Source organism: Mandrillus leucophaeus, unplaced genomic scaffold, assembly GCF_000951045.1.
Source record: "Mandrillus leucophaeus isolate KB7577 unplaced genomic scaffold, Mleu.le_1.0 Scaffold444, whole genome shotgun sequence".
In the NCBI taxonomy this organism is placed as follows: domain Eukaryota; kingdom Metazoa; phylum Chordata; class Mammalia; order Primates; family Cercopithecidae; genus Mandrillus; species Mandrillus leucophaeus.
In genome coordinates this window covers 1,461,180-1,487,726 of record NW_012104743.1, presented here as the reverse complement: position 1 = coordinate 1,487,726, position 26,547 = coordinate 1,461,180, and the positions used below count along the sequence as shown (strand labels likewise).

Below are 26,547 nucleotides of genomic sequence, written 5' to 3'. Positions count from 1 at the left end.
TATCTTCTTTAATGAGATGTTTATTCATGTCTTTTGTCCATGTTTTAATCAGTTTGTTTGATATCTTATTGTTACGTTTTACGTAAACATAGAGATAGAACAGACAATTTTGTCTCTTTCCTTCCTTTCTGTATTCCTTCATATATTTTGGATAGCAGTCATTTATCATTTATATATGTTGCAGAGATTTTTTCCCAGTCTGTAGCTTGTCTTTTTCATTCTCTTGGCAGTGTCTTTCACACAGTAGAAATTTTTAATTTTAGTGAAATTCAACTTAATACTTTTCTTTTTCATGGATTGTACTTTATCTAAAAATGCACCTTCAGACTTAAGGTCACAAAGATTTTTTTCCTATGTTATTTTCTAGGAGATTCATAGTTTTGTGTTTTCCTCTGTAGTCCATTTAGTGTAAAAAACTTTGTCTCAATTGACTGTTCTGCAGGAGGATATCCAGTTGTTCCAATACTGTTTGGAATAAAGACCATTATTTCTCCTCTGAATTGTCTTTACTCCTTTGTTAAAAGTCAGTTGACCATATTTATGTGGGATATTTCTGAGTATTTTATTGTGTATCATTGATCTGTCAGTTCTTTTGCCAAAACCATGATGTAGTGATTACTGTAGTTTTATAGTATAATAAGTCTTGAAGTTGAGTAGCATCAATCTTCCAACTTTGTTCTTTTTCTTCATTGCTTTCTTGGCTATTCTATGTCTTTGCATATAAACTTTTTCTATAAATTTTAGAATCAATTTGCCTGTATCTATAAAATAGCCTGGTAGAATTTTGATTGAAATTGTATTGGATCTATATATCAAGTTGGGAAGAACTGACAGCTTGACAATATTGTGTCTTCCTATCTATGAACGTGGAATATGTATTTAAATCTTTTCTTCATCACAGTTTTCTACTTTTTTTTCCACTCAGATCTCTATGTATTTTGTTAGCATTATATGTATTTCATTTACATTATGCTAATATAAGTGGTATTCTTTTTAACTTTCAAATTCCAAGTTTTCATTGCTGATACATAGGAAGATTGTTGACTTTTGCATATTAATTGTGCACTCTGAAAGCCTGCCATGATCACTTACTAATTCCAGTAGTGTCTTGGTTGATTCGTTGGGATTTTTTTATACCAACAATCGTGTCATCTGCTAACAAAGACAGTTTTACCTCTTTCTTCCCTATTTATGTAACTTCAATTTTCTTCCTTTGTTGTATCGTGTTAGCTAGGACTTCCTGCATAATGTCAGGTAAGAGTACTGACAAGGGATATCCTTTCCTTGTTCCCAGTCTTAGTGTGAAAGTATCTTGTTTCTCACTATTATGTGTGATGTTAACTGAATTTTTTTAATACATGTTCTTTATCCAGTTGAGGGAGTTCTCCTTTATTCCTAACTTCCTAAACCTTTTTTATTAGTGTTGGATTTTGACTAGTGCTTTTTTTTTGTATCTGTTGGTAAGATCACATGATTTTTCTTCTTCACCATGTTGATGTAATAGATTACATCAATTGATTGTCAAGGTTGTACCAGTCTTGCATAGGTGGGATAAGTTCTACTTGGTCATTTTATATAATTCTGTACATTTGTACATTGCTTAATTCAATTTGCTAGTGTTTTGTTGAGAATTTTTGCATGTATGTTAATGAGAGATAATTGCCTGTAGTTTTTCTTTCTTGTAATGTTTTTATTTCTATTAGAGTAATGCTGTCCTCACAGAATTAGTTAAGAAATATTCCCTCTGCTTCTGTTTTCTGGAAGAGATTGTGGAGAGTTTGTATAATTTCTTCATAAATGTTTGGTAGTATTAATCAGTGAGTCTGTCTGGGCCTTGTGCTTTCTGTTTTAGGAGGTTATTAATTATTGATTAATTATTTGAATACATATCTGTCTTTTGGCCTGTTTTAGGAGGTTATTAATTAATGATTAATTATTTGAATACGTATCTGTCTTTCTTTTTTGAGTTGGGGTTTTGCTATGTTGCCTGGGCTGGTCTTGAACTCATAGGCTCAAGTAATCCTGCCACCTCAGCCTCCTGAGTAGCTGAGATAATAGGCATGCATTACCTGTTTCTTCTTGTGTGACTTTTGGTGGTTTCTGTCTTTCAAGGAATTGGTTTATCTAGATTATCAAATTAATGAGTGTACAGTTTTATAGTATTTCTTTATTATTCTTTTAATATCCATGGGATCAGTAATGATGGCCCCTCTTTGTTTCTGATATTTATTCTCTCACCCTCTCTCATCTATCCTGGCTAGAGGTAGAGGTTTATCAATTTTATTGACCTTTTCAAAGGTTAAAGAACTGGCTTCTGGTTCCATTGCTGTGTTTCTATTGATTTTGTTTTTAATCTATTGATTTCTGCTCTAATTTTATTTTCCTGTACTTCAGATTTAATTTGATTACATATTCTTTCATCTCTTAGCATCTTAGTTATACTTTTTTAAAAAAAACTTTTAAAAATGATTCCTCTAGAATTTGTAATATACATTTTTTTTAGTATAGTTTATATGGTGAAACCCTGTCTCTACTAAAAATACAAAATTAGCCGGGCGTGGTGGCACACGCCTGTAGTCCCAGCGTAGTCCCAGCTATTCAGGAGGCGGAGGCAGAAAAATCACTTGAACCCAAAAGGCAGAGGGGCTGAGGCAGAAGAATCACTTGAACCCAGGAGGCAGAGGTTGCAGTGAGCCGAGATCATGCCACTGCACTCCAGCCTGAATGACAGAGGGACACTCCGTCTCAAAAAAAAAAAAGGATATGGGGATATGGCTCCCCTCTTCCTTCCCCTTTTTCCCTGTTCCCAGTATTGATGAAAGACAGGAAGTGATTTTAATTGGAGATTTTTTCAAATCAAACTTCACTAATGGAATTAATTCTGGATTTTTTTTTTTTTAAGACAGGGTTTTGCTCTCTTGCCCAGGATGGAGTGCAGTGGCTTGATCTTGGCTCACTGCAGCCTCAACCTCCTGGGCTCTGGTGATCCTTCCACCCCGCGTCACCAAGCCCGACTAATTTTTTGTATTTTTTGTAGAGATGAGGTTTCTCCATATTTCCCAGGCTGGTCTCAAAATGGAATGTTATTTTGAAAGCAGTAGTTTTAATTTAGGCAAAATGGGGCAAAGTTTAACATAATTCTGGTCTTATTTTGTAATAAAGACTGTTAATATATGATGAGATGTAGTAGAACAACAGCTTATGTGACTTCAAGGATGCTGTTGTATGTTCTTTTTGTTTGACACAGAAGCTCAGAATTATATTTTCTTCTTTAACGTATTTTTGGGACCAAAGTAAGTATAAGTGACATTGATTAGATAGTATTTCTTTTTCTCTTGCATTTCCCTTTACTGAGAAAGTAGTAAAAATGGCACTTGACATATAACTAGCAGATTTTTGTTAGTGTGCAAGACAGTTGAAGGAAGGGAGATTTGGGGTTTGTTTTGGAGTAATCTTGGGGAAATACTGGAACATCCGCAAGGTGTTGTTCTTTATATCTAGGAGATGAACATGTTCATATTCATGAGATTGGCAGCAACTGAATTTTCTCTAGTCTGTTTTTGTTAGTCCATTTGTAATAGTGATGGGTGGATTTACCACTGCCTTTCCATTGGTAATTCTATAGAAATAAAGACTTAGGAAAATACTTTCTCTGTGTGAGGATCCTTTGTCAAAGACTGAAAAGACTAGAGGGTGGCATTTAATTCTGCAGAATATAGGTCATGGTACTTAGTTCCTACAGGTAGGACTTAGCAGTATATCCAAATACTTTATTCCTTAAGAAACGATTTTTTAGCCAGTGAATGCACTTTTAATTGGAAGATCTTGGTTTTCTCAACTGTTTACCCCTAATAATTCAGAGCGTGATATGGGATATTTTGGAGAAATGTATTCATATTTTAGTTAGGTTTAATCTTTTGGGTAAAGTAATAAATTATATACATGGAGCATGATTTACCGGGGTGTAAAAATTAATGTAAGACTAATTCCAGTTTCCTCATATATACTGGGAATATATAGCTCTTTTATCTATTTATTTTGAGAGAAGGAAGTATATTTCTGTACTCAAATTCAAATCCCTTTCTTCTATTAACTCACAGACCTTTTTTTTTTTTTTTTTTTACAGTTTTCTGTATCTTCATGCATCAGGGCAGTCAGGGCATGAGTAAATGTTTAAGGTTAAGGAAGCAGAAAGTTTTTTTAAGTTCTAGAAAAAAATAAAATTGAAAAAAATAAATTTGAAAAAGTAGATTTGTGACATGAAAAAAACTATGACTTTATCAAGTGTTATTAAGATAAGCTTAGCCTTATCATGGCAGTTTATTGTTCTCTTATTAGTAACTCCTACTCTCAGCAGTGCTGATACAATTAGGTTATGACTGATCTCTTTTGTGAGCATAATTTAATTTCACTTCCACCCAGGAAGTGTGTTTCCTCTAGTAAATGAAGGAGTTTTAGAATATAGGTATAAGATCGTTGGTAACTGGAGGGATAGAAGGAAAGCAGAGGGTAGATAAGTTGTAGAAGGAAAGCAGAGGAGCAGATAAGTTATATAATTTGAGAATCCTTGTCTAGGAGACTATTGGATTAAAGTCCATGAAAAAAGAAAGAAAAATATAATTGGCCATTAAATATTTCTAGAGACCTGTTTTGCTGGGCATAGAAAAGTAAGCCCATGATGTTTTTTATTTTTAGTACCTAATTTTTCTTTAATCGTTATTGAAATCCTATTGTTCTTAATTGAAAGTCCTTCATTATTTTTATCTAATACTGAAATATAAAAATTAAATTCAGAATAATCAAAATGTTAAAAATAGTTGAGATGTCAAACTTGAAATATTCTCATTCAAAAATAAAAGCCAAAAATAAATAAGTAGACTCTTCAGCCATTATCATTTAGTCCTCAGGGTAATTGGTGAAAAGTAATCAAGTAAAAGTCGTGTTAATAATAGTAGCTCTCATTAATATGTCCTGGACACTATACTCAGTCCTTAATATGCATTTCCTCAGTAATTCACGTAAACCCAGATTTGACATGCGCTTTTATTATTTTCATTGTTTCATAACAAAACTGATAGACAGTGAGGAACCCAGGTTTATCTGACCCCCCCTAGAGCTAAAGAGGATAACAGCTTCTGGTTTCTGAGTACAGAGTCAGCTAACATATTGTATGCTTTGTTGCTTTGCAAAATTCAATATAATAATATTGGCCAGAATGGAAATCTATCCAGCCTCTTTTCCTTTTTTCTATTCTCATGTCTTTCAGAACTTTCAACAAGTTTATATAGCTTTTCATGCTTACCTTGATGTTTAGTGATAGCTAGTTCCTTTTAGTTGGCTAAATAAAAAGCCCTTAAAATCTAGGTTCGAAATCTAAACTCTTTATGAACCAGTTGGTTTAACTCATTTTGTGGTCAGAGCCTCTGTGCATGTTTGATTGATTACAAGTGAAACTAGTCATAGCTCAAGAGAATCGTCACATATTTATGACACCACTAGTGTTCACTGTAGTATGGTAACTGTTTTTAGAATTATGTCATGATCTGAAAAGACTGTAATTGTTGTGTCAACCTGAGGAAACTTATCTGTTTTTGTGGGCTTTCTGTAATAGTGTTTATCTGTCATTTATGGCTTTGAAATTTAATACTGTGCGAGAGCCTGGTCTAGGCAATTATAGAAGATAGAAAGTTTTCCTTTGAAAGTTAAAATGTAGGAAAGTTGTTAAATGTTAGTCAAGAATAAGTAATACAGTAAAAACCATAAAGAAATAAAACAGAAGAGAGGCAAAAACTAGAAAACAAAAGTCATTTAAAGGGCTAAAGCAGACATGCTTAGAAGGTACTTTTGATTAGACATACTTTTGAAAATCTAATTTTCTACTTTCTAGAGCTTATTTTTCTAATTGCCTTAGGTTTTAAGATGTACATGTATATTGTTTTCTTGCTCTTCTCCCCTCTTTTGTTTCTGTTATAGATGGGTATGTTTGTCACCTGTGCCTAGAAGAAATTCTTCTAGCATGGCCATTAGGATATAATGTTTGAGCTCACCTGATTTGGAGGGGGTAGTTGAAACTACCACTTCCTTTGTAACTGCAAGACCGTTTAGTTTTCAGATGTTATCTTTAATGTTAGCAAAGTATGTGTTTTATATAGTGTTTTCTGTATAAAAAACTATAATTTCTGTTCACTAAGTTGAATCTATATGGAATAGTCTATGAAATAAACCTTACATCATTACCAACTAGTTCGATGTAGTAGTGAAAATCATTCATGGGTATTTCACTCTAGTTTGATATATAAATCTCTTGGATTTGCAGCATGGAGTGGGGAAGAAATCCTAATTATAGTTCTCTTTTCCCAGTTTAATTTCTCCTCTTTTTTTTTTTTTTTTTTTTTTTTGGCTGTTTTTTCTCAACTGTCAGTGGAATTATTGTCTCCCTGTCTCCATATTTAGGTAGTGTCAGTGGCTGAGTATCACCGCAGGATCGATGCTCTAAATACTGAAGAACTGCGCACACTCTGCAGACGCCTCCAGGTGCCCCCTTCAGTAGTTTCAACCCCTCCAGAGACTGAATACTCCCTGTTTTTAGTGTTCTTTGTCATGGCAAATCTCATTTGAAGAATTTGCTTTGACTGCAGCACTAAAATTAAGTTCCTTTTTGTATTAAAGGTTATAGTATTGCCTTGAAGAGCGATGGATTATCTTTTCTGTCATCTTTTCATTTGAAAAATATTCTGAAGAATGTTCTGTCACTTTAGAATTATTCTCAGTATCGTGTGTTTCTTTCAGCGATGAGGAGTTTTCATTCATTTAACATTGGAAGAATGGTGTTGGTTTCGAGATTGAATCTTTTCTAAACAAAACTTGAAAGATATGGTACTATAGGAAAACTAAAAAAAAAATTAATAGCAAGGCTTAAATATTTTCTTTAAGGCTATTTCATTTGTATCAACGTCACATCAAATATCTCAATATGATAAACTGTTCTTGAGGCATTCTTGGTTGGTATTAGGAGTACATTGGAATAGTACAGTTTAGATACAGAACTGGATAAATTACTTAAAATTCTGTGAAATAATCTTTGTGATTTTTTTAGATACAAGAAAGCAATGCAATTGAAAACTCATTTTTCAGTTTTGTCTATTATACTGTGCTTCTTTCTTAATAAGATATGCTTTCATGGCTTTGCTAGACCTACTGATTTTTTTCTTTTAATGCTTCTAATGCTGCCTTGGGTTTCTTTTTCTTTTTCTTTTTACCTTTCACATCATCAAAATAAAGGTGAAACACGATGATATGAAAGAATGAGTATTTAACTTCTTGCCAAAAAACAATACAGTTATAAAACATGTATTGGTTGCAAATATATGCCGCTCAGGTTTGTTAAGAAACCTGTTAAAGGAACAAAATAATTTAGCAAAAATTTCATTCCCGTATGGAATCACAGTTGCCAAGCATTGCTGCATTTTAGTTATCTGCTCCGATAGAATTCTGCATATTTTCCAATTTGAAAGTTTCATAAATAATAGTTACGTTTCATTTCTTTTATTTTCTTATGTTATGTTTTATATATTAAAATAAAATTAATATTAAAAAGTAAGCACCAATAGAATATATCGTGCGGTAGTAAGCTTTATTTTTAGTTAGTTAACATTTTTTTCATTTTAAGGGTACCAGTGAAATCATTTCCACCAAGCAAAAGCATATATTCTTTGTAATGCAACGCAATAATCTAATTTTAAAAATAAATTTATGAACAAATTAACAGTAAAATTTATTGTTTGGTCCAACTAGATGAAGAAAATTAAATGTTTAGAAAGTTAAAAAAATGAAAGCATTTAAAAAAAAGTGGTAACATTTTTCAGTGAAACAAATAAATACATGCATACCTCACAGAAAATAAAGTTATATTTTTTATTCTACTATTCTTTACATTAAAATTTTGGCATCCAGGAAGTTTTGTTAATTATTTTTGACAAATTTTGTGTTTAGCATCAAAAAATTCTATTTTAAATAGCACACATACACACACACACACAGACACAAAGCAAGCCAACTGGCTGACTTTTGCCCTTCAAGGGCTTAATTAAAGATGCATGCAGCTATCTTCTTTACACAGAAATATGGGGATTTATCATTCCTACCAGTCTTTCCTCATGTAGTGGATGAGAAAACGTCTGTTTATATTGTTATAAAATCTTTTTCTAAATTGGCTACATCATAGATATTAGATATGGGGCATCGTTTGCCCTATAAAATCTTAAGATTAAAGATTTAGACACATTTTCTACAATATAAAGCTTTATTTATCTGAAAAGTCTGACAATTTTGAAAGCATGTCGCAAGTTTACATTAATACACTACCTCTATTTACTTTTTTAGATTACTACAAGGGAAGACATAAATTCAAAGGAGGTTGCTCCAGTGAAAGCAGACCTGGAGTCTGAATCTTTTCGACCAAACCTAAGTGATCCCAGTGAACTTTTACTGCCAGATCAAATTGAAAAGGTATGACATGCTCACATAGGTGCATTTCTGAGTGTGAGTGTGTACCCATGAGAGTAAAACAGCCTCTTTTTAGTTGTTTCTGAAGCAACAGCATTAATGCTATTACTATCCCACTCCAATGAAAAGAAAGAGTAAGCAAAACATAGCAGCTAGTGTTAATTAAGGTGTTAGGAGATTTAGGTAAGCAGACACTAATAGCCAATATTTGTTTTATTGTTGTGTGCTTGTTACTTGCTTTATGTGAATTATTTCATGTAGTTGTTACAACAGTTGTAGAAATTGGATGCTCTTATTATGCAGATTTTTTATTAAGTTAAAAAATCGGGAGCATAGAGCAATTAACTTGTTCAAGGTCACACAGGGAGAAATATTAAAGCTTGATTCCTAACTTGGATAGTCTGTCTCCCTAGCCCATTATTTGAGAGATATTTTAATAATCAAGCTAACAGTCTATCAAGTATTTTTGTTAATTCAATATGGAAGGCAAAAGCAGTAAGTAATCTATGTTTCTTATCTCTGTTCTAATCTGTGTCTGGTTCAGGATGATTCTCTATTTTCCTAATAGACAATTAATATTTTATGCTGAGAAATGTGTAATACTTTTCAATCATCAGTATCTTTGAGAATAATAATTTCTACTGTTAATTTATTTTTATAGCCTACATTATATAAGCACCATTAAATTCCAGCTGGCAATAGTATTCTATATAATGAACAACAAGCTATCAAGTAAATACTAACACTTTGTTTTTTAAAGCTTACCAAGCATCTTCCACCAAGAACAATTGGCTATCCATGGACTCTTGTTTATGGTACTGGAAAACATGGCACAAGCTTGAAAACTCTTTATCGAACAATGACAGGTTTAGACACCCCAGTGCTGATGGTGATTAAAGACAGTGATGGACAGGTATGAAACACTAACTGCATAAATCGCTTATCCTTTAAGAGCAGTAACAGTAACTTTTAGCATATTTTTTTGATAAACATTACTTTATTAGTACATTTTATTATTTAACTGATAATTCAAGGCAATGTTGAGTGTTATAGAGGATAGATATGAGCATGATGATTAAGAATTACTGCCTTCAAAGGGATTATAGAGTGGTAGAAAAGAACATTTGCACATACCAATATCTCTAATGCTGGGAAAAATGGTAGGTTTGTTAGAACCTAGAAAAAGTGAGGAAATAAAAATGAGGTTCATGGGAAAGGTAGAAATTGGCAGAATCTTGAATAATGGGTAAAGTTTTGATTAAAAATAATTGTTTGAAGGTGATAGCCAGAACACAAGCCCAAATAAGAGTAATATTGGTTTGTTCCTCAAACAGCAAGTTCAAGTCAGTTGTAATTGGAAACTAATGAGAGGGTAAAATAGCAATATTAAAACAAAACACTAGTATTACTAACACCTTTAGTGTTTTATGTGTCAGGAACTTGACTAATCACTTATGCATTATGTTATTTAATCATGAAAGCCCTATGAGATTGATACGGTTATCATCTTTATATTAAAGAATGAGTCAACTGTGACATAAGCTCATCAACTTGTCCAAGGTTACATACCCAAGAAAAAGTATTTGCACCAACGAAAATGAATGAACTGCTGCTACATGCCGTGGCGTAGATGAATGTCACAAACATAATATTGAATTAGAAATCAAACACCAAAGAGTAACTTTCTTATGATTTCATTTATAGAAAGTTTTATCAGGGGGCCAAATGAATCTATAGTGGTGTTAGGCTAGTAACTCCTTCAGGTAGGTGAGCCTATTGATGAGAAGAAGCACAAAGAGAGCTTCTAGAACTCGTGGTGTTCTGTTTCTTGGTCTGAATGAACGTTGCATGGGACTTTGTGATAATTCTAAACTGAGCTATGCATTTATGTTTTGTGTACTTTTCTATAATATATATATAAAATAACCTTTCAATAAGGAAATATTTTCAAATTTAAGACTATAAAGATAGAATGTCAGGATAGACAGTGACTGTACGGATTATATGTCAGACTGTCTGCACTCCCATTTCTGATGTGGAAACTTCAACTCATAACACTGAAATTACTTGGTCAATCTCTTATTCATCAATTTTTTCACTAGGGTACTGTGTGTCATGTATAAGATCATGCACAGGGTTAAAGGACAAAATAATTCACACATAACACCTGCCCTCGTGGAATTTACTGTATAATGATAGAGAAAAAAATAGCATATTTTAAAAGTGATAGAATGTTTCCCTATAGTGAAGGACTTATTTTATTAAGCACCACAATCCCATAGCATCATGTTATCCATTTCATACATACGTTGTCCTCCTGAAATGTGTTAACTACTTTAAGATTGTCTATTTAATTACTTTAAATAAAATCCCAAAATTTAAAAACTAGGAAAAAATCTGTTTTTCCGCTGAAGAACCAATATGCTTTATATTTGACAATAATGTAAATTATATAACAGCTAGCCATTTTTCCCTTTTTAAGTATGATTAGATGAAACTATACCAGATTTCTCTTTTTTGCATTTTAGTTAAACGTATATGATGAAATAATGCTTACTGAAATAAATTTGTTAGTCATGTCATTGAACATGCCTTTTTTATCCTTAGGTTTTTGGTGCATTAGCATCTGAGCCATTTAAAGTGAGTGATGGCTTTTATGGTACTGGAGAGACCTTTGTTTTTACATTCTGTCCAGAGTTTGAGGTAAGGACCCCTATTTCAATATTTTGTTTATAAAGAGATGGCATAACATACTGCTCAAAGCAATTTATAGATTCAGTGCTATTCCCATTAAACTACCATTGATATTCTTCACAGAATTAGGAAAAACTATTTTAAAGTTCATATGGAACCCAAAAACAGCCCAAATAGCCAAGAAAATGCTAAGCATAAATAACAAAGCTGGAGGCATCACGTTACCCGACTTCAAAGTGTGCTACAAGGCTACAGTGACCAAAAGAGCTTGGTACTGGTATAAGAACAGACACATAGACCGATAGAACAGAATAGAGAACTCAGAAATAAGACCACACACTTGTAACCATCTGATCTTCGACAAACCTGACAAAAATAAGCAATGGGGAAAGGATTCCCTATTTAATAAATGGTGCTAGGAGAACTGGCTAGCTATGTGCAGAAAGTTGAAACTGGACCCCTTCCTTAAACCATATACAAACATTAACTCAAGATGGGCTAAAGACTTAAATGGTAAAACCCAAAATTATAAAAACCCTAGAAGAAAATCTAGGCAATACCATTCAGGACATAGATACGGGCAAAGATTTCATGACAACAATGCCAAAAGCAGTTGCAACACAAGCAAAAATTGACAAATGGTATCTAATTAAAGAACTTCTGCACAGCAAAAGAAACTATCCTTAGAGTGAACAGACAGCTACAGAGTGGGAGAAAATTTTTGCAGTCTATCGTGTGACAAAGGTCTAATATCCAGAATCTACAAGGAACTTAAGTGAATTTGCAAGAAAAAAACACCACTGAAAAGTGGGCAAAGACACTTTTCAAAAGAAGACATACATGCGGCCAACAAACCTATGAAATAAAGCTCAACATCACTGATCATTAGAGAAATGCACATCGAAACCACAATGAGGTACCATCTCACACCAGTCAGAATGGCTATTATTAAAAAGTCAGATAACAACAGATGCTGGCAAGGTTGCAGAGAAAAAGGGAATGTTTTGTTTTGTTGTTGTTGTTGCTGAGATAGAGTCTTGCTGTGTCGCCCAGGCTGGAGTGCAATGGCATGATCTCAGCTCACTGCAACCTTTGTCTTCCAGGTTCAAGCAATTCTCCTGCCTCAGCCTCCCAAGTAGCTGGGATTACAGGTGTACACCACCATGCCCAGCTAATTTTTGTATTTTTTGTAGAGACGGGGTTTTGCCATATTGGCCAGTCTGGTCTCAAACTCCTGACCTCAGGTGATCCACATGCCTCGGCCTCCCAGAGTAGTGGGATTATGGGTGTGAGCCACCATGCCCAACCGGAAGAGGAATGTTTTTACACTGTTGGTGGGAGTGTAAATTAGTATAACTATTGTGGAAGATAGTGTGGCAATTCCTCAAAGACCTAGAGGCAGAAATATCACTTGACCCAGCAATCCCATTACTGGGTATATACCCAAAGGAATATAAGTACTCCTAATATAAAAATACATGCACACAAATGTTCATTGTAGCACTATTCAAAATAGCAAAGGCATGGAATCAACCTAAATGCCCATCAATGATAGACTGGATAAAGAAAATGTGGTACATATACACCATGGAATACACCATATACACCATGCAAATTAATGCAGGAACAGAAAACCAAACACCACATGTTCTCACTTACAGGAAAGAGCTGAATGATGAGAACACATGGACACATTTCAGGGGAACAGCACAGACTTTGTGTCTATTGCAGGGTGAGGGTGCGGGGAGGGAGAGAAGAGCATCAGGAATAATAGTTAATGGATGCTGGGCTTAATACCTAGTTGATGGGATGATCTGTGCAGCAAACCACTATGGCACGCGTTTACCTATGTAACAAAGCTGCGCATCCTGCACGTGTACTCCTGAACTTAAGTTGAAGGAAAAAAAAGAAAGATGGCATAAATGAAAAAAACATGCACTTTCGAGTCATGCACGGTTGCATTTGACCCCTATCTTTGCCTTTTACTCCCTGGTAGCTTAACTTTTCTTTGACCATTTTGAACTTCAACTTTCCTGTAGATAGAATGAGGAATCATAAAATATGACATGGTCATTTAATAATTAAATGAGGATCATTTATATATAATACTTGGGATGGCACCAGACACAAATTATGGACTTAGTAAAGAATATACATGATCATTACTATTCTGTTTATAAATTGTCATCGTGAAATTTCCAGAAACATTTAATGACTAAGCTTAATGATGTAAGTCATGAAAGTATAAAAAATAAATTATTTGGATTTAAATAAAAAGTTATTAAGTGTTTTCTTTTTCTTGTGTGGCTTTACTGTGCCTTGACTAACATAGATGGAATACATTCTTATGCTAATAAAATCTAAAATGTAAAGATATAAATGAATTTTAGTGAATGTGTGACTATTCTTAAAACGTTGAGTGCAATATTAGTATCTCGGGCACATTGGAGTGTGGCACGTAAAACCTTCATTTTAATCTCAAGAAAAGGAATCAACACCATTGGTTATAAAAATAAATGAACAAAATAGGAACAATTTGGTTACACAATAAAAAGTCTTTTAGCAAATTTGTACTTAACTAGGTCACCAGAATAACCAATGCTTTTGATTCCTTCCATAAAATATATCAACTGATAGCAACAACTAATTGAAAGCTTATAGTTATTACAGATTTTCTAAGCATCAGTAATGCCTATTCTCACACTTTTTATGTTACTGCTACCTGACAAGTGTAATAATGTAGTCAATTAAATGTTACATAACTATGAAAAACAGGTGTTAAAGTTTTATTGAAAACTGTAGTGAACACATTTGAAAAACTTGATAAAGGTAAGTTGCTAGAAATTGCTACTATGTTAGGTTTAGGTAAAACACCCATAAACGGTTAGAAAAAGATATTTAAGAGTATTAATGTCTAGTTTGCTTTTGGATTTCTCAAATGATTTTAAGTTCTCACTGTTTAAAGAAATTGAAACTGGAAATCATAAATACCCATTATGGGCGTGGTTTATTTAAGAACTATGATCATTAAATATATATCCAAAGTAAAGGCCTTGGCCCTATGTTAAAATATTATCAAATTAACATACATTTATGTTTAATGGTAAAAGTTAATGCATTTGTGTCTGATTTTTTTTCAACTCATTTACTTCTTTCTTCAGTTTTTTCTATTTACCATCCAACTCTTGGTGTCTGTAAGTCAGGAGAAAGAAGTGTGTGTGAAAAGTTAACAAAATTTGAGAAATTGGAATTGAAAGTTAAGTGATAGAGTGTGTGCTTTCAAATTTAGTCATATAAACACTGAAACCCAAACCACCAGAGCCTTCTGTGCCAAGCTTTTTGTGGTGTTCTTATTCCTATACTGTCAATCTTGGCTTTGTTAACTCTTTTGAGTTTTGGAGAACTAACTCTGTATAATAACCATTTCATCTATATATTTAAAGCTTTTTTTAAATTTATATAGGTCTTTAAGTGGACAGGAGATAATATGTTTTTTATCAAAGGAGACATGGATTCACTAGCTTTCGGTGGTGGAGGGTAAGTCTCTTGGACATTTCATTATGAGATTTTTGAAGAACTTCAAAATCCATTTGGATTAGTTATAAATTCAGTTATCTTTAGAAAGTTTTGACATTAGAATTCAAATTTGTATATTATGAAAATGAAAGTATATTTGCAAGAAGGCGCTCAAGTGTAGTTATTGAAACTATTGGTAGAGTATTTGTTTCTTCGTTTTAAAATACTGTTCAGTTTATTTACTGTTTATTAAGACCCATCTTTTTCTTTAGAGCATAGTGGCTCTTTGATAATTTAAAGGGAAATATCTCAGTACCTTTGAACTTCTCTAATTTTTAAATAACTGTGATGGAATATTATTGTATTTCTCCCAATGCATAGAAGAAGTCCAGTTGTTTTCATGTTATTCTACTCTGGAGACCATTTGGAATGATATTTTAGGCAATAATAGAAATGGGTATTTCTGTAGAAAATTGTAGGGACCCCTCAAGTTTTCAGGGGATTTTTGCTTGCTTGTTTTTAACAATTATGAATCAGACAATAATATGATTTTTTTGGCATTGCAAGTGCTGTGAGGAACTTTGTTTTTCATTTGGTATCCCAGCCACCTTTAATCTTGACAGTGTTGGGAGGTAGGCTGCTCTGGTCCCACCTAGCCTGGGCTTAGCAAGCATCAACTCCTTCCTTTGGTATTTCTGTCTTTCATTATTAGACATGGGTATGCTAAATAATTTTCAGACTTGTAAAAGTGTTACAATATTTGTATCCCACAGTTGAGGATACATAATGATAATTTATTCAGACCACCAAAGAATATTCATCATCCCGGGTTATTCTATTATTAACAAATTTTCTTACAACTTCTCTATAAGTAGGTGTGGGGGATATAATTAGGGCGATTAAAAAGTGATCATGGTTATTGTAGACTTCTCTGTTAGTTTTAGCTGTTGAACTCAGCATATATTTACATGGTCCAATTATACTTTTTGAGGGGGTATCATTCAGCCCTCCCCAAAACAGTAGTCTTACATGTGATTCTGTTAGCTCTCCAAGAGGTCCACTCAAGCTAGTGGTTTATAATTTCAAGATTTTATGGGTGCTTTAAGTCTTCAAAAATGACATACACAATGCCATTAGATGTCTGCTGGAACTAGATTTTATTGTACAACATGATTTCACCAAGCTAAAGTAATCATTGGGTTATTTGATAATAAATTAATATAAGTTTTCAGTGTTGGAAAGAGAGTACAGCTTCAGAAAGCAGAAACTACAGGGAGTTAATATTCCCGAATTCCAAAGGAAAGGCACCCCAAAAGAAAAATAATGATGTAGTGGACTTAATGTAGGCTTAGGAGTCCAATAGACCTGATTCAGATTCTCACTTCAACTTATGCTATATGTGGTGTCTTGAGCAAACTCCCTAACAAATCTAAACTTTCCTTAGCTATAAATTGGAGATTAAATCAGTTTTACAGAGAGATTATAAGGAATTCACAAGGATATGATTTTTGTGCAAATCCTAGTATAGTATCTAGCGTATAGTAAGTACTCAATAACTGATAGCCACCTACACTGATAGCCACCTTTACTTACTTTCTTTCGTCCAACATGATCTGTTCCCTTCTGATACCAGGAAGAATTCTGCCTGCAGTATCTTTGGCTGCATGAGCTGTAAGACATTAATGAAAGATTTAGAACACTGCTTTTATTCCTTCTACTTCCTTAGCCATTCTCTTTTCAGAAAGTCATATGAATCATCTTTGAAAGCGTTGCTCATATAAAAATACACTTTCTGGCTTTCCAGGTGTTTCACCTGGGACAGATCTGTCTTAAATACATTTACTTAAATATTTGGATATCACATACTCTTTTGAAATGCTGATGAAATGCAGAGACATCCATTGTCCTAAAATGAATATACAAATTAAATTTTATATGTGATATTAAGAAATTGACAAAAATATTGAAAGCTTCTACTCAGGGCTTCAGAAAGTTCAGGTTACCTTGGAAAAAACTATTCATACTTGGTAATAAAACTTATTGCAGCATCAGTGACATTCATGAATCTTGAAAGTCAGTTTTGAGGTACTTCTTAGATGTCATCTGAGATTACAACTAAATGTCTAATCTTTTATTAACCCTTTCATATTTAGCAAAATAAGGTTTTTGTGAGGAAGTCTGACCGTTTCATATTCACCTTTCTAATAGGTTGGCTGTGATAGTCTATTCGCACTTTAAAAGGCTCATGGATGCAGATATCTCTTTAAAAGGCATGTTGTTGCCAGTAGTGTTAGAGCCTCTAGAAGTCTGTTGTCATAAGACCATAAACTTTTTAATTCAAATGCAGTTTCTAATTTATCTTTGTGTTTTCCAGTACCAATGTCTGAAACATGATAAATGCGCATTTAAAGTTAAACAAATTAGTCAAATATGAATTTCAATTTGAACCTTAACAAGTGATGGCTTCCTCATGGGGCAGGGGGCATTTTCAGGACCATCTAGTTTTTTCAGTGCTTCCATATCACAAACTCTGGATTGTTATGATTTTCAAGGTGATCTTGCATCTTAGCAAAGTCCCATTTTTATTTACAGAAGAGGTTCATAAGAACCACATCACTGGTTATCCCATTACAGTTTTTTGTACTGTCAACTCTCTTCTTGAATGACACAGGATGATCTCTTCACCTGGTTGTTGTGAATTACTATACTGATCCGTCTTTTCTGTTTTGTTGTGAAGTACCAACTCTTTTTTTTTTTTTTTTTTTGAGAGAGAGAGTTTCACTCTTGTCGCCCAGGCTGAAGTGCAATGGCACAATCTTGGCTCACTGCAACCTCTGCCTCTCAAGTTCAAGTGATTCTCCTGCCTCAGCCTCCCAAGCAGCTGGAATTACAGGCACTCACCACCATGCCCAGCTAATTTTTGTATTTTTAGTAGAGACTGGGTTTTGCCACGTTGGCCAGGCTGGTCGCAAACTACTGACCTCAGGTGATCCACCTACCTCAGCCTCCCAAAATGCTGGGAATACAGGCATGTGGCATTGCACTTGGCCCCAACTCTTAAAGGAACCATTCTACATGGTCACTGTAGCCACCCTTCTCTACTTAGAAACATATCTCTGTACTTAAAATTTATATATGTAATTAATATACATTATATATTTGATGCTGTTTTTTATTACAGAGTATAAATAAATAGTTCCTTTCTTTCATTCTAAGATAGTGTTAAAAATAGATCAGTTCCAGGCCAGGCACAGTGGCTCATGCCTGTAATCCCAGCGCTTTGGGAGGCTAAGGCAGGCGCATCACAAGGTCAGGAGATCGAGACCATCCTGGCTAACACAGTGAAACCCTGTCTCTTCTAAAAAGTAGAAAAAATTAGCCAAGGGTGGTGGTGGGCGCCTGTAGTCCCAGCTACTCAGGAGGCTGAGGCAGGAAAATGGCATGAACCCAGAAGGCGGAGCTTGCAGTGAGCAGAGATCGCGCCACTGCACTCTAGCCTGGGCAACAGAGCAAGACTCCGTCTCGGAAAAAAAAAAAAAAAAATAGGTGAGTTCCTCTCCCACACAAGTCAGTTAACTCTGTGATGCCTTGTGACTCCTGATGGCAAGCCTGAAGGTCAGAAGGTATTATAGCCATCCAAATTATAGAGTTGTGTAAGTCTTTACAGATTACCTAATATGCTTTTCTTTTTTTGTGTTTTTATGTAATTGACAAACTCTACCCCAGAGAGGTTAAGTGACTTAACTAAGTTTGACATAAGTTGTGGCCACTGAGTTGACAGACAAGTCTTAATCCCAGACCAGTTTTTTTTCTTTCACTGAAATATAACTGCCCATATTTTTTTAAAAACCCTCTTCCTCCTAAACTCTGGCTCCAGTCTGCTGACTTGATATCCTAGTTTAGATTTAGAGAATCCCAAGGGAAAACTCTCTGGCTATTACGTTAATTATTAGTCTTTGCTCCCTCTCCTCTTCTATTAGGTGGGGAAACATTTTCTAGAGAGTAGAAAAAAGTCCTCTCATAACCTGGTTTTTTCCCCTCCAGCTTATGTATTAGATAATTAGGTAAATTGGACCTTATAATCTATCTGTTAAGTTCCTATTATACGTAGATTATATCTTGGTTCTTCTGCTTGAATCTCAGCATCACATATTTGTCCATTTAAAGTCCGTTCAAACTGAGCTCTTTTGCAAACAGCTTCCTATGCAGGAAACCAGAGTTAATTACTAGGTCCTTAACATGAATCCCCAAATTTTATTTTAGATGATACTGAGTTTTTGTGCCTTTGAGAAAGTTGTGTTAAATATGTTAAAACCATACAAAAAAGATAAACACACACATACACACACACAAAAAAAAAACATACTAAAAAAAATGCCCAGAGAAAAACTCGTAATACCAGGCAAAAAATTCACAGAGTAGTACCTGTCTCAAAAGCTAATCCTTCATGAAGTTGATGTTAGACGACACTGTTCCTTGGTCTGTATCATAAATATTTTTTTTTCTTTTTTTTTTTTTTGGACGGAGTTTTACTCTTGTCGCCCAGGCTGGAGTGCAATGGTGCAATCTCGGCTCACTGCAACCTCTGCCTCCTGGGTTCAAGTGCTTCTCCTGCCTCAGCCTCCTGAGTAGCTGGGATTACAGGCATGTGCCACTGCAGCTGGCTAATTTTTTTGTAATTTTTAGGAGAGATGGGGTTTCTCCATGTTGGTCAGGCTGATCTTGAACTCCCGACCTCAGGTGATCCATTGGACTCGGCCTCCCAAAGTGCTGGGATTACAGGCGTGAGCCACCGCTCCAGGCCCGTAAATAATTTTTTAATGGAATGGGAGTAAAACAAAATTGTGTCAGTGTGGAAAGGAGTAGGGAAGCATTTGAGAAAATTAGTAATTTTAGAGTTGTTAGGTATTCAAAGTCTCATTTAAATTGTTTTACAACTTAGGGCATAAATATTAACAGATTATTATTTATGTATTGCAGAGGAGAATTTGCTCTTTGGCTTGATGGAGATCTCTACCATGGAAGAAGCCATTCTTGTAAAACGTTTGGGAATCGTACACTTTCTAAGAAGGAAGATTTCTTTATCCAAGATATTGAAATCTGGGCTTTTGAATAAATACAATGCTCTCTGTCTTAGCAGGAGAATGGCCCAAACCTGACATGGACAAGCATTGTTTGGAAAGTTCAAGAAGCAATACAGTGTAACATGTCACTTGTGCTTTAAAATTAGTCTGTATCACCATTTATTACAAGTATAATTTTGGAGTTTATTTTTCAAATCATGTTCTTGTCCCAGAGTTCTTTAGGTTAACACTATGGACTGCGTCCATGTACTAGTATAACAGCTTGGGTTTGTTAGAATTTGGGCAACATTTTGATTATAATGACAACTTCATTTTCACATGTTATCTCAGTTCCCTAATAGGATGGTGCTCTTTTGTTGAACCTGTATTGATTTATTTATTTTTTAACTATATTGATTCTTTTACTAGAACAGTCTAATTGGGGCATTGAGGAAGTGAAGACTAGATACTTCTGTATCTGTGAAGTTGGCACAGGTAACATTTGGACATGTTCATCTTATTCTTATGAAGGAAAAATCACATGCCAAAATACTACATACTTCATAGACCACTGAGTTCTAGTTTTTATTCACACTACAACATTCTCTGTAACAATGTTGCAGGTAGTTTCAATTTCCTTTTAAGAAAAATGAAATTTGAGGAGAATTTTGATTGTAATAGATGACAATACACATGATCTGCAGGTTTGGGCGTATGCTTTCATCATTAAATTATCTTATAAAGTTACAAATCACAAAGGAGAATGAGAACTTAATGATTCTATTGGATTTAATATATTAAGCAAGAAAACATACTATTTACATATGTGTAGCTTAGTAAGGCATTATCATAAGTACAAAAACTATGAAACAGATGCATATTTCCTCAACATACTGTGTCAGGTATATACTGTTTTATAATTTGGTTGTTTTAGCCTTGTTGCACACCAACTCCCAAAATATAGGTTACTCTTGTTCAAAAGGAAAAAAAAAAGTGTGATTTTCTTTGAGTGGTATATGTTATTAATTACCATTAGCATTTGCTCTTATAAAGGGCAATGATTATAGTAGACAATATTGTAACTCAGTAGACTTGTTGAATATGCAAACTTACTGTCAAGTGACCTCAAAAAAAATGAAAAGATAGAATACACTAGTAGTTCTTATCCTCTTTTGTAGTAAACCAATAATAGCCATTGTGGCAATAATTCATCAGTTAATTTTAAAGCTTCATGTTATGCAAAAAAGAATCCTGCTGTTATACATGTGACAGTGACTTTGTGCTGAAATTTCAGCTATTCCAGATAAACATTGTATATCTTGTAAATTAATGTTTAAAGGTAGTTTTGTTCTTATAGAAAGTGTTGATTGCCGGGTTGCTTATAGCACTTTAAGTTATTCTAAAAATGAAATTATAAGCCAAATATTGGCTTAAGTAGATTTAGTTGTATAGCACTTAGATATTTAGTTCTTTTGAAAGGTTAGATAATTATTTAAAGAAAGCATAATGCTAATGGAAAAGAAAATCTGATGTTCTATTATAATATGCTATTGCTGAATATGAATAGAAATACAGGGCATCATTTCCTCGTCTCATTATAAGTTAGTAACAATATATAGATTAAATGTTTACAATATAGGGAATTGTAAATAAATATATCAGTTTTTTTCCCTTTGGTCTTCCACAGCAGTATTATTGTCTTTGTGGAGTTGACTAATCATAATAAAAACATCCTGTAATGGATTCAACTGAAATAAGGTCATAGTGGCATATACCAAATAAAATCAAATACAGAAATACAAACGAGTTTGGATTTATTGAATACTCATTTTCTTAGCAAGTCTTTGTTTGATTAAGCCTACTACTATCTTTTTTTTTTTTTTTAATGCTTCTAATAGCTTACATTGTGGTGGTGGTCATGGTGTTAGGAGTAATAATGATGGGAGGATGCATTCAATTAGAGGGAGCATTACATTTTTTAAAATGGAGATGGGAGAAGGCACTTGACACATGGGAAAGTGCAAGTTATTTGATATTTTTAAAGTACATTGTTTTCATTTTGAGTGGAGAATGCGTAACAAGCTAAGCCTCTTGTCATAAACAGTTTTGTGTGTGCAGTGCCAAGAAATTTTGATATTTTGTATCCCATAGGTTCAGTTAACATTTGAGAGGAGGAGTGACATGATCAGGTGTATACTTTAGGAAAATATCTGTGAAAAGTAGATGAGTAGAGGGAAAAACTAGAGACAAAGGGAAAGCGAGCCTTTTATAAAGTCCAGAAAAAAATGATTAGGCCCGAATAAGAATAGTGGTAATGGGAATAAGGAAGCATAGATTTGGAAAGGATTTATCAGTTAAGATGAACAGGAGTTGATTATTGATTGGATGTCAGAAAAAAGGATAGCTCTCAGGATTTTGGTTTAGGAGTTTAGATGTATTATTTATCAAGATGGGCAAGGTACATAGAAGAAAAATGTATTACCATTTGTAATACCATTGAAAATACCAGCTATATAACAAAGTGAAGACCCAAATAGGAAGGATATACCATTTTCATTATTGGCAGACAATATTGATTAAAAGATAGCAGTTCTCTTAAATTATATTGACAGTGAAAATCTCACCCAGGCTTATTTTTTTTGGAAATTAAACTGATTGTACAGTTTATATGGAAATGTAAAATCAAAGAATAGCTAAGGCATCATGGAGGAATTGAGTATCTGGTCTTCAGTATCAGATAATCATGATTTATTAGAAAGCTGAGTAAGAAAGACAATGTATTGGTCAAAAGTTAGAAAGAAACTGATTTCTAAAAAAGGTGATACTACTGACTGCTCAGTAGAGAAGACAGTCTATTCAATAAAAGATGGTGGATTAATTGCATATCTGTATGGAACAAAAAGTCTTAACTCATCTCACACCACAAACAATTACAGATTGAAAAATAATTGTGAAAAGTAAAACAATAAAGACATTAAATTATATAGGATAATATTTTCATGACATTAGGGTAAGCATATATTTCTTTAATGAGACACAAAAAGCACTAAATATAAAGGAAAAAAAGTAAAGTATGCTACATTAAAACTTTAAGCACTTCATCAAAAGACCTTAAAAGTAAGAAGGTGCCCAGTAAGAGTGAAAGCTGTTGTTTTCTCCAACTTTTATTTTTGGTTTGGGGGTACATGTGAAGGTTTGTTACATAGGTAGACATGTGTCACAGGGGTTTGTTATACATACTATTTCATCACCCAGGTATTAAGCTTAGTACCCAACACTTATCTTTTCTGTTACTCGCCATCCTCCCACATCCCTACTCCAGCAGACCCTTGTGTCTGTTGTTTCCTTCCATGTGTTCCTAAGTCCTCATCACTTGACTACACTTATAAGTGAGAACATGTAGTATTTGGTTTTCTGTTCCTGCATTAGTATGCTAAGGGTAATGGCCTCCAGCTTCATCCATGTTCCTGCAAAAGAGATGATCTCTTTCTTTTTTATGGCTTCATAGTATTCCTTGGTATGTATGTACCACATCTTCTTTATCCAGTCTGTCATTGATGAACATTTAGGTTGATTCCATGTATTCGCTATTGTGGATAGTGCTGCAGTGAACATTCATATGCATGTGTCCTTATGGTAGAAAGATTTATATTTCTCTGGGTATATGCCCAGTAATGGCAGTGCTAGGTTGAATAGTAGTTCTGCTTTTAGGTCTTTGAAGAATCACCCCAGCTTCTTTACACCATACACGAAGAGCAGCTCAAGATGGATTAAAGACTTAAACGTAAAACCCAAAACTGTGAAAGCTGTTTTAAAAGGGAATGCGGAGTGGAGCAACTTTGGAAAATGTTTCTGGCAGTATCCACTAAAGCTAAGTATACACATGACATTGACCAGAAAATTTAATTCCTTGATATGTACTGAACAGTAATATGTATGTGTTTACCAGGAGATGTGCTGGAATGTGTACAGAACTATTTGCTTGCTCTCGTCACTTCCCATCCTCTCTCCTATACCCATACCCATACACCCTACATATTAATTTACTGCATCTCATTGTTACACTTTACCTATAAAGTTGTGTATGCATTTCCTAAGAATAGGGATATCCTCCTAAATAGCCAAAGTACAATGATCAGGTTCAGGAAATTTAACATTAATACAATAATATGGTCTAATATGCAATTCTTTTCAAATTTCTCCAATGACCCTAATATCCTTTCAAGCATTATTTTTCCTGGTTCATGATCCAGTCGAAGATCCTGCATTGCATTCAATTGTTCTGCCTTTTTATTTTAATCTCCTTTAACCTGGAAGAGTTCATTATTCATTGTTTCATGACAGTTGTATGTTTGAAAAATTTCAGGATCGTAGAATGTGCTTTAATGTAGATTTGTCTGAATTTTTCCTTACGCTTAAATTTTGGTTATGCATTTTTTATAGGAAAACCACAGAAGTGTTTTGTCCTCTGCATCAAATCAGGGTGCACATAATGTATGTTTATCCCTTTATTGGTGATATTAGCTTTGATTATTTGATTAGATAGTGTCTACCATGTTTCTCCCCTACTATCAGTTTTCCTTGTGTAATAAGTAATATGTAGAGGGATGCGTATTTTTAAACTTTTTCATTCCCAACATGGTAGTTGCCATTGCCATTTACTACAGGGAAGAGCTTTCCTTTTTCCATCATTTATGAATATGTATTATCAGTATGAACTAATGAATTCTCCTTTTTCTAATTCAAAAGGTTATGTAACCAATTTCTATCCTAGACTTAACCAGTTGGAACCCCATCAGTCTTACTTCTATGAGTTTTTCAATTTTCTTGAGCATTTGCTTACTCCTCATGTAACAAAAATGTTTTAGATTGATCTGTACTTTCTGTAACCCAGTCCTAGACTCAGCCATTTCTGAAAGGAACCGTATTTCCCTTGCAGGAGAATCTTATTTAGAAATCAGGGGCACTTGTTGCCACTTTACGGCCTTTCAGGAGAGAACTTATAGCATGAATTCACACCGATACCACTCCTTGCAATCTCACGCCACAGAGTTCTTGCTTGTCTTCTCTCATTCCATGTTTGTGTCTTCCCCCACAGTAAGGACATCAGTATATTTACTTGTTTGCTTAATTTTATGATACAGACCTTAGAACTTCAGAATTGCCAAACCCATGCCCTCACACCAAAATTCAGTAGAATTTGATATTTCTTAGTTTTTTTATGTCTTTAGACTGAAAGTATTAAATCAAAAAGTATTGTAATCAAAAGTTGGGTATATTTCTTTTTTCTTCCTGTGTGGTTATTTTAATAAGATAAAATAGAATTCAATTTATTTGCTTTGTTTGTGTCCAATATTGGTTTTTCTCCTGCTCTTATTTAATTTTACTTTATTGCATGTATAATATTTAAGTTCCCAAAAGTCAAAACCCTATAAAGAGGTATACTCTGAGTCTGGCTCTGTCACCCAGGCTGGAGTGCAGTAGTGCTGTCTTGGCTTACTGCAAGCTCCGCCTCCCGGATTCACGCCATTCTCCCGCTGGGACTACAGACGCCCACCACCACACCCGGATAATTTTGTTTTTGTATTTTTAGTAGAGATGGGGTTTCACTGTGTTAGCCAGGATGGTCTTGATCTCTTGACCTCGTGATCCACCCGCCTCGGCCTCCCAAAGTGCTAGGATTAGAGGCGTGAGTCACCGCACCTGGCCATCTATTTCACTTCTTAAAAGATATTCCTTTTCTTTTATAGCTGCATCTATTGTATGCATATGCCATTCTTGATTTGACCATTTCCTATATGTTTTAGGTTGTTTACAGTATTTTAAGTTAGAAACAAGGCAGAACACATTATGCATATGTATTTTCATATTGTTTGAGCTGTATATTCCATGGAAATTTTAGGAGTGGGATTTATTGGTCAAAAAGTAAATGCAATGTAATTTTGTTAGATACTGCCTGCCCCACAAATCTGGGCACACAGTATTATTAGATAATCCTTATGGGAATGATAGCTGGTGGATGAATCGCAGTACTCTCAAAACCTCTAGGCTAAGAGGTTGGGTCATAGAGCACATTTTTAAATTAAGTAACAAAAATTGGCTGCGTACTTCTTATACTAAAAGTATATCATAGGTACTGGGAATGAAATTAGAATATTCTAGGAATCCTGTGGGGCATCTACATTAAGGGCCACTTCAGTATGGACTCCATGGTCTCCTGTTCCTCTTATATGCCCTGAACAGTGATGTAATAGAGAAGTTCCCATTGACATAAAATTCTACTTTACACAGAATTGTTTCTATATCATGTGAGAAACAGCACAGGATTTTCTCTACTTTTTATCAGTTAGTAGCGAATAGAAAAAGAAGGAAGTAGAGCTTGGGAAGGGAAAGGAAAAAGCAGAAGGCAAACCAAGAATAGATGCAGCCTCATCTTGCAACACTGTGGGAAGCAAAAAGCCCACGCTCAGAACTTCCCTCCTTGTAGTGTAAGTGGGCAGAGTGATGAGGTGAACTTACACAACTTTAAGTTATGAGATAGAAGGGGTAATAAAGTACAGCACAGAAACCCTCCAAATACCTGATTGAAAGTTTGGAAAAGGAAAATCCTGAAGATTGGGAAATTAGTTATATAGTTATATATTGCCTGTTATTGGGAATTTAGAATTATCAATGATAAAATATAGGATTTCATATATTATTTGGTGACTATAAAAATATGAGGACTTTCATTACCTTGTTTTTGCCACCTGAGTTCTTTTATTTTTTG

The 26,547-nt window shown here is 34.3% G+C and overlaps 1 protein-coding gene across 5 annotated transcripts in view; it reads left to right on the top strand.

Annotated features, from left to right (window-relative positions):
• OXR1 (oxidation resistance 1) overlaps positions 1–21,581 on the top strand; it is a 397,473-nt gene extending 375,892 nt beyond the window's left edge. For 3 of the 5 annotated variants that reach the window (XM_011994176.1, XM_011994175.1, XM_011994178.1), the window contains 6 exons: positions 6,454–6,534; positions 8,383–8,508; positions 9,266–9,418; positions 11,113–11,208; positions 14,663–14,736; positions 19,696–21,581. In XM_011994176.1, coding sequence (XP_011849566.1) covers positions 6,454–6,534; positions 8,383–8,508; positions 9,266–9,418; positions 11,113–11,208; positions 14,663–14,736; positions 19,696–19,831 — 666 coding nt within the window. In that variant the 3' untranslated portion in view covers positions 19,832–21,581. The remainder of the gene's footprint in view (positions 1–6,453; positions 6,535–8,382; positions 8,509–9,265; positions 9,419–11,112; positions 11,209–14,662; positions 14,737–19,695) is intronic. The other 2 variants (XM_011994177.1, XM_011994179.1) reach the window with 1 other exon arrangement.
• Positions 21,582–26,547: the final 4,966 nt, after the last annotated feature.